We start from the raw sequence: 8,664 nt of genomic DNA, 5'->3' as shown, positions 1-8,664 counted from the left end.
TTATTGATGAAGCCTTGAGGTTGTTCAACATAAATCTCTTCTTCGAGCACTCCATTTAGAAAGGCTGATTTGACATCTAGTTGATAGATGTTCCATCCTTTTTGTGCTACTAGGGCTATTAGAGCTCTTATTGTATCTAGTCGTGCGACTGGAGCAAATGTCTCATTATAGTCGATTCCTGGTTGTTGTGAGTAGCCTTTTGCGACCAATATGGCCTTGTGCTTTTGTATAGTTCCATCAGAATTGAGCTTTGTTTTATATACCCATTTCAATCCAATGATGTCTTTTCCTTGAGGACATTTTACGAGCTCCCAAGTGTTATTCTTCTCAATCATTTTAACCTCTTCTTCCATAGCCTTGACCCATACTTCTTGCTTTGATGCTTCCTCATAGCAGTTAAGCTCAATCATGGCCATATTGCAGGTTTCATATATGTCTACCAAAGATCTTACTCGTCTTGGAGTAGACTCTGGTGAAGAATCTTCTAATGGAGGTGGAGAAAACATACCTGAAGCTTCTGCCTCTTCTTGAATTTCTTCTTGATATTGTTGCACTGGGAGTAAAGTGTTGCTTTTAACAACTTTTCATCAATTTCAACATCTCGACTAATGACGATCTTTTTTGTTTGTAGGTTGTAAACTCGATAGCCTTTTGATTGTGTGCTATATCCCAAGAATATTCCTCGTATAGTCTTGTCTTCAAGCTTGTGCCTCCTTTGGTCAGGAACATGTATGTAGCAGATAGATCCAAATACTTGTGGGTGTTTGGCTGATGGCTTTCTTCCACTCCAAGCTTCAATAGGAGTCTTATCTTGGACTGCCTTAGTCGGACATCTGTTTAAATTGTAAACTGCAGTGTAGACTAAAAGTGTTAGGCATACCTTTCTCTTTTAGCATTGAATTTGCCATCTCCATGACTGTGCGATTTTTTCTTTCTAACACACCATTTTGTTATGGAGTATATGCGACTGTGAGTTGTCTCTCTATGCCTTCATCTTCACAAAATTTGTCAAACTCGCGAGATGTATACTCCTTTCCACGATCACTCTAAGTACTTTTATATGTTTTCCACTTTGCTTCTCGACAAGGGCCTTGAAGTTCTTGAATATTCCAAAGATTTCTGACTTTGCCTTTAAGAAATAGACCCATGTCATTCTAGAGAAGTCATCAATGAATAGGATGAAATACCTATTGTTGTGATGTGAAGGCGTCCTCATTGGTCCGCAAACATCAGTATGGATAAACTCTAGTAAGTCTTTTGCTCTCCATGCTTTGTCCGTCGAGAATGGTAATCGATGTTGTTTACCAAGGAGACATCCTTCGCATGATTCATTATTCTCCTTCAAGCATGGAAGATCTCTCATTATATTTTTCTGATATAGAAGCTTTAAGACATGTGTGTTGAATGGCCAAATCTCTTATGCCAAAGCCATGAGTCATCAGCTTCTACCTTCATGGCAATATTAGTTTCAAGTTTGAAGCTTATGGGAAAGCTTCTATTTCTCTTCTCCATTTTTACCTGGCCAATTTCTATCTTTCTACTGTCATAAATTTTGCATGTATCTTTCTCAAAGTGGAGAGAATATCCATTATCCATCATTTGGCCAATACTTAAAAGATTCTCTTTAAGATTGGGAACCAGTAAAACATCCTTGATGAATTTTGTACCTTTCTTTGTCTCCACCATGACAGTTCCTTTGCCTTGAGACTCCACTGTGGCATCGTTTCCTAGTTGAACTTTGACATTCACAAATTTATCAATGTCTTTGAAGATGCTTTGATCTTTGGCCATGTGATTGCTGCATCCACTATCCAAGTACCAACTTTCTCCTCCGTTAAGAGATTCTTGATTGGCATAAAATAAGTGTTGCTCTTGATTATGTTCTTCAGCAAAATTTGCTTGATGCTTATTTTTATTACGACAATACTTCTCTACCTGGCCAAATTTCTTGCAGTACTGACATTGAGGTTTTCCATGATGCCAACAATCTTTTTCTATGTGACTTGTCTTTTTACATATGCCACATGGGGATATTTTCCTTGATGGGTCATAGGGAAGGTTCTAGAATTTTCTTTATTTCTAGAAATTTCTCCTCTACTTTTATTTCCTTCATATTCTTTGTTCTGAGACCGTAATTTTAGTTTTGATTGAAAGACATTTTTGACCAAGTCTTCTTCATGCCTTTTCAATCTTTGTTCATGAGCTTCAAGAGAGCCCATTAGTTGTGTTACTGACAATGTGGCTAAATCTTTTGTTAGTTCAATCGCGGTTGCGATTGCATAATATTTTTGGGGAATAGAAATTAAAATTTTCTCAACGATTTTTTTGTCATGAATAATTTCCCCATAGGCTCTCATCTGGCTAGCTATTTCCTTTATTCTACAATAGTAGTCTTTAATGGTCTCAGATTCTTTATTTCTTATTAATTCAAACTCTTGTCTTAGAGAATGAAGTTTAACATTGCGTACCTCATCATTTCCTTGAAACTCTTTTTGTATTGTGTTCCAAGCTTGCTTTGCACTTGTGGCACCTATTATTCTTGGAAAGATTGTGTCATCAACTGCTTATTGAAGAGCAAATAAAGCCCTTGAAACCTTTTGTTTGTTTTCCTTCAACTCCTTCTTCTGAGTTACAGTAAGAGTGGAAGTGTCTTCTGGAATAGTGAATCCCTCTTCTATAATGTCCCATAAGTCTTGGGAGTGAAAGAATGTCTTCATTTTGACACTCCAAAAAATCATAATTTTCTTCTGTGAAAATAGGTACTGGAATTGATGATGTTTGATTGGTAGTGGCCATGGGTTGAGAAAATATTTTGGAAGTAGAATAGAATGGAGTTCTAGGTTTTTTTTTTTAAGTAGTTGAAAAATTTATCTACGCCTAATAGATGACCGAACGTAGCTCTGGTCCCACTAATAGTATTTTGAGGTTGTGAAAGGAATAGTTGATGGGATAGAGAAGATTGTGGAGATAATAAAATGTGTAAGCTGTAGTTGGAATGAGTATGTAGTTGTAATAGTGAGTAATGTGTTAGATGTGGTCTTAGTTCTTATCATACATCAAATGATTGAGTACATGGGTATTTATAGACCTATAGAGTATTCTAGAAAGTGCTAGCCACAACTTGTGTGGAATGTTCTAGATTTTTGTCTATGTAGAATGTTCTTGATATTTTCTTCCTATCTTAGGCTTTTCTACTTTGTTCTAGAACTTTCATTACATTTCAATACTTTTATCTTAAGATTTTCTAGATTCTTCTAGAATTTGCATTACACTTTAATAAATACACATTTTGTTCAAGTTCAATCCTGGGTTTGGTTCACTCCTTCCAATTGACAATGAATGAATGAATAAAGGATCTCTTATCGTTCCATGAAGATTGAAGATGGCAATAATGTACAATGGGTGATTGGATATATAAGAAAATACAAACTTTTAGGTACAATTTTGTGGCTTTTTATGTCAAGACATTTATCTATGAATATTACGTGACAACAAGTGATGTATGATTTAGACACATAGGAGAAACAAGTTATATCAGTTGTTTTTCGCTTCATGTAATGAGACAACAAGTTATATCAGTTGAGTATATCATGTTAAATATAGAGTGATTCTATTCTTTTATTCAAATCATGCAGTACAACCCTTTAAAGAAATTATTTGTAAATTCAAAAATAGTGTCTATATCGATCATCACGAAATCACAAAATCCACGCTCAACTGTGTTTATCCACTACAAGAATACGCGGTTTTAGCGTCGAAATTATGGCGTCGGATCAGTGTAGGACGCAAAATACGACGGTCAGACCCACGCAAAACCGACGGTAACCAAAAAGTTATTTAGAAACAAAAATTATCTATTCGTAGAAATGAAAAACATATTAATTTTAGATTCTCGTCGGTTTGGCCGACGCAAATCAACCAATAAGTTGCGTCGGATGACCCACGCATAACAAATTAAATTGTTTGCGCCGGCTGGCCCACACATACACTGTTGAGATAAAAAAAATAAACTTTAGGTTAAAGTATAGGGGGAAAACATCAGATTTCACTTTTCCCCATCCCGCTTTCCCCTTCCCTCGAGTCAGCCTCGACATTTCCCTCCTTCTCTGTGGCGTGCGTTTTCTTCCATGAGTGGCGAAACTCCATCGAGGCAAGTGGGCGACAAGAACAATACTCCAATGAGGTTAGCTTCTTCAAAGACGCCACCTGCTGCGAGGAGGCGAGGTTCTGTTACGATGCGACCTGCTCTCGAAAGGCGAATGTCGTGACGAGCGTGGAGGTTTGGGCGAGAAAGGGTGCGCCGACGAGCTTCCTCGCAGATTTAGGGATTTTCGTAAGCGCGGTTTAGGGATTTTTGTTCGAACCCAGCAGATTTTTGAAGCATCCAGGTTAGTGATTGTACTCTTGTTGATTGAACTTCACTACATTGTTGATTGAATTCCTATTGATTGAGTAATTTTTTGGTTATGAGATCAAAATTAGGTTTTTAGAATAAGCTTTTTAGGTGGACTTGTCTTCTGTGGATTTTAGACTTGTCGATTTTTGTGCGACTGTAATTTGATCTAATTAAAGTCACAATTTACTTAATTTTGTGTTTGCAATTTCGCTTCTAAATGAATCAAATGATATCCTGAATTATTGTTTGAAATGTGTCTGGATGCAGGTTTTGGTATTGTTGGATGCAGATTTTGCGATATGCCTGGAAATAAACATTTGCATGGGCTAAGCCCACACCAACAATTATAAGGGAAATTGTTTGCGTCGGCTAAACCCACGCAAAGCCCTCTATTTTAGATATTTTATTTCAATCATTTATGGGCTTAGCCCACGCAAAATTTTGAAAAATTTTCAGGTGTTCGTGGGCTTAACCCACGCATATGAACTTATTATTTTATTTTTTATGTGTTTTTGTCGGTTGAGCCGACGATAAACAAGTAGCAAATGTTCTTCCCCATTTAGCCGACGCAAATGAGTTTTGCATCCAGGAAATGGGCGTGATCCATGTTACCATCGCTGGACCGACGAGATCATGCTCTTTTCGTTGGTTTTGCACTAGTGGTGTCCGATTTTGGCCGACAAAAAAATCCTACATTCTTGTAGTGATCCATTTCATTTACCACTATACCATCATATATTAAAAACGTAAAAACGTAGCCTATGTTAAAAAAAAGAAACATCAGAGACGATGACAAAACTTTAAACGAAAAATGTGCCAAGTAGTAGTAATTCTCTTCCTTCACAAAATTTCTGAAGAAATTTTGTTGAGCCAGTCATATTAAAAGGTTACAGATTCTTACTCTCTCTTTCTCTTGTTTCGTTGAATTAAATTATGCAAAAAGAAACAAAAATCATACATTTTTTAAGGTGGTCCTCCGCTTATGTGGTAGCAAAAAGATTAATTGTGTTTTGTAACCTACTTCACAATCTCAATGTCACATTAATGCGTTGATGTTAATCTCACTACAAAAAAATGTGTTTTAGTGATCATCCATTTTGATCGTTAAATGATATATATTACCCATACAATAATTAATATTAACAAATAACTTAATTTATTATTAATACTAATCCATAATAACAATAGAGAATAATAATTTTATATAATAAAATATAACAGTTTCAAGTTCAATTAGCTCAAAGTATAAACCTAATCTCACATATTTTATATATTTTCAAAGGAACAATTGAGGATCATTATTGAATAGAAAAAAACCTTAAGATGTGACCATATCACAACATATCAACATTAATTACACACCTTAAGATGTATGTTGTCATATATAACATGGATTTGGGGTTTACCCAACTCTAGTTGGATGAACGGTCATGATAACGACTTATTCTCATCATCGAATAACAACATTGCAATTTTATTAAAATTGTGAAGCCGATTATGTGAAACAGGTATACAACTTAACACCATAGTCTCCACGAATTCCACTTTATATAATTAATAATATTACATAAGGAAACAAACCTAGACAAAGATTCTAAGTATATCACAAAGACATCTTTGAATGAAATTGAAAAACACAGTAGAAATTTAGTAAAAGAATACATAAAAGTCATAGAGTCGTTCTATATTTAACTAATCCTAAAGATTTCTTTCATGTGCTCGGAAATTACATCAGTTGTTGATAAATGGCATGACTTGAAAAACCTCCAAATTGAGGAAGAGGCGGTTGAAGATGGTGTGGCTCAAAGGAAGAATTTCGATCAGGAAAAGTTTCTAAGTAATCCTGTAAAAACATCTTCAACGCTGATGATATTGTAATGTGTTTACTGTGAAAGATTAAATGGTTGATTTGGTGAGCATCATCCCTTGGTTTTTGAGGCATTCAGATAACATACTTGCGTGCATTTCTTGGAATAACAGTAAATAAACCTGACCACAGTAGTCAGAGAATTAAAGGATGAAAAGAACTTTAAGCAGCTATGATATAAAAAATAATATGAAATTTCCATAATATAGAAATCAAAGAATGTGAAAAAGGTTTACTTACTGAAGAATTAATAGGTTTGCAGGGTTGAGCACAGGAGATAGAATAGAAATTGTGAGAGTGTAAAAGAAAGGAAGAAGAAAGAAGGCGCAGAAGAGAGAGTGTGAAGATTTACCAAATTAGGTTAAACATATATATACAAATGATGTGGTTGGAAAAATTTATTGTTAATTCATTTTTTTTATATAAAAATATGTGTAAGTCAAATTTAAAAAAAAAATATGGAGTTTAAATAGACGTTGTATGAGTAAATTCATGGAATGATGGCACACACTTCAATGTTTTCTGATAAGAGAAACTATCGGTGAATTTTGTATGCATTGAACTAAGATACACGCGCGTGCATTTTACTTTTCTCTGTATGTTAGATAATGATGTTTGAAAGGTGAATAATGTTTACGATGCTCAAAATCTGATTATTATTTCACATATACTTTTAAATGATAGTGAATATATTATAGTAATAGTGAAGAGAGGTTTAAAATAACCGTCCCAAATTAGCAAAATAAAAATAGAGAGTATGAAAGGAAATATGATTAACATAAAACATAATTATATACTGAGATCAAAGAAAAGACACACTGAAAATATAAGAAAAGAATACATAAAAGTGATGGAATCATTTTATCACTTATTATCTCATTACATCTTTAAATGAAACGAAAAAAACAGTAAAAAATTAATAAAAGAATACATAAATGTTTGTCTCTCAGCATCCATAGGTTTCCTGAGGAGATGAAAGTAGAGAAGTGATTAGCATTAGTATTAGAAACAAAGATGAATGAATGAACGTTGATACTTACAATAACAAAAACTACTCACCCATCAGGTTCACTCAACTTCCTCCATATATTAACCTTCAGGGTTCATTGCTGCCTTTAAAATAAATAAATAATAATGTAAAAAAACAAAAAAATGTAAAAATATTTTTTGTATCGATTTTGTATGCTGACCTGATGGTACCGTAACGTAATGTTTTTGCTGTGAAAGCGTTGATTTGATTAGCAGCAGCATCCCTTCATTTTTTATGCAATCAGATAACTTACTTCCATGCATTTCTTCAATCTCTTTTTGCAACTATCAACACAGATTTGAGAATGAAAATAACTATCAATGCAACTATTAATATAATTGTGCCAACTAAAAGGAGTATCATACATGGAATGATCGTAATCACTCTTAATAATAGTATTCAGATAACTAGAAAAAAAAATTTCTTGTTCACTTAGAAAAAAATGATTGTTGTTAATCTCCAAAGTTTTATTTTCAATATCTAAATATATGGAATAACTGTTCTTCTTATTATCCCTAACTAAAACTGTTTGCAAAATCACATAAAGTCTAATAATTTAAGTATTAAATTTCTTAGATAGATAAACTATTTTACTTTCTTTTATCAGATGAATAAATAAAGTGTTTTGTTAATGTAGTTAAATATATATATCTCCAAAGAAGTTGGTAAATATAAACATAATGCTTACTGTTAACTGAGAAAAATATTAAGTGGCTGTAATATGCCAAATTATATTCAGAATATATATACAAATACAAGTACATAAACCATAAACCATATTTTTCAACCGGTAATATGAAATAAATATGTAAATATAAATTAAGGAGGTTTCATGAGTTTATAAATTGAACACCAATATTCTGTTAGTTATCTCGAAATGAATAAAAACAGTTAGTTATCGAAAGAAGAAGACTAAAACTGAAACAATATTGATAACAGTTGAAGAAAAAAAATTGCAATTACAATCGTCTAATCTTTTTAGACTCAACGACTTAACGTCAAATGTGATAAAGCAACTTACGGTCTCAGAAAGCAACTTCCCGCGACTGCAGTGTTGAAAATGAGAACGAAACGAAAGACGAAAGAGGCGCTGAGTGAACTTTTAACCTTTTAGGTCAAACTTATATAGCCGGACCGGAATAGCCGGACCGGAATATGAGAACCCACGTGTTTGTAAAATTCTATCAATATTTAATTATTTTTATTATATAATACCAGTAATTCGATTTTGAAATGTGAAAATAGATATTGAAATAAAAAAATTATCAATTTAGTCAAATAAACAGTTTTAAGAATATACTATTAAACTCTTTGAATACAATATTTTCATGGCGAAGGCTTTTGTAAAAGAATACAACATTGTTCTTTAAG

At 33.5% G+C, this 8,664-nt stretch overlaps 1 protein-coding gene and 2 long non-coding RNA genes across 3 annotated transcripts; all 3 read right to left on the bottom strand.

The window, feature by feature from the left end:
- Positions 1–982: 982 nt before the first annotated feature.
- On the bottom strand, positions 983–1,791 carry LOC146880825 (uncharacterized). Its single transcript, XM_085668882.1, has 2 exons — positions 1,519–1,791; positions 983–1,129 (listed from the first exon to the last, which is right to left on the bottom strand). Exons 1-2 carry the CDS (start codon positions 1,789–1,791, stop codon positions 983–985), a joined length of 420 nt encoding a protein of 139 aa, XP_085525008.1.
- A 4,136-nt stretch (positions 1,792–5,927) lies between these two features.
- On the bottom strand, positions 5,928–6,804 carry LOC146880824 (uncharacterized). Its single transcript, XR_014986177.1, has 2 exons — positions 6,504–6,804; positions 5,928–6,385 (listed from the first exon to the last, which is right to left on the bottom strand). It is a non-coding gene; the product is annotated as an uncharacterized LOC146880824 (long non-coding RNA).
- Positions 6,805–7,111: 307 nt separating this feature from the next.
- Positions 7,112–8,393, bottom strand: LOC146880823 (uncharacterized). Its single transcript, XR_014986275.1, has 4 exons — positions 8,315–8,393; positions 7,454–7,577; positions 7,323–7,376; positions 7,112–7,227 (listed from the first exon to the last, which is right to left on the bottom strand). It is a non-coding gene; the product is annotated as an uncharacterized LOC146880823 (long non-coding RNA).
- Positions 8,394–8,664: the final 271 nt, after the last annotated feature.

The sequence above is a fragment of the Vigna unguiculata genome, chromosome 11 (assembly GCF_037176805.1).
Source record: "Vigna unguiculata cultivar grain cowpea cultivar isolate G323 ecotype 2 chromosome 11, ASM3717680v1, whole genome shotgun sequence".
Classification (NCBI taxonomy): Eukaryota; Viridiplantae; Streptophyta; class Magnoliopsida; order Fabales; family Fabaceae; genus Vigna; species Vigna unguiculata.
Note: the sequence above shows the minus strand (reverse complement) of the source record. Positions and strands in the feature narration are given on the sequence as shown.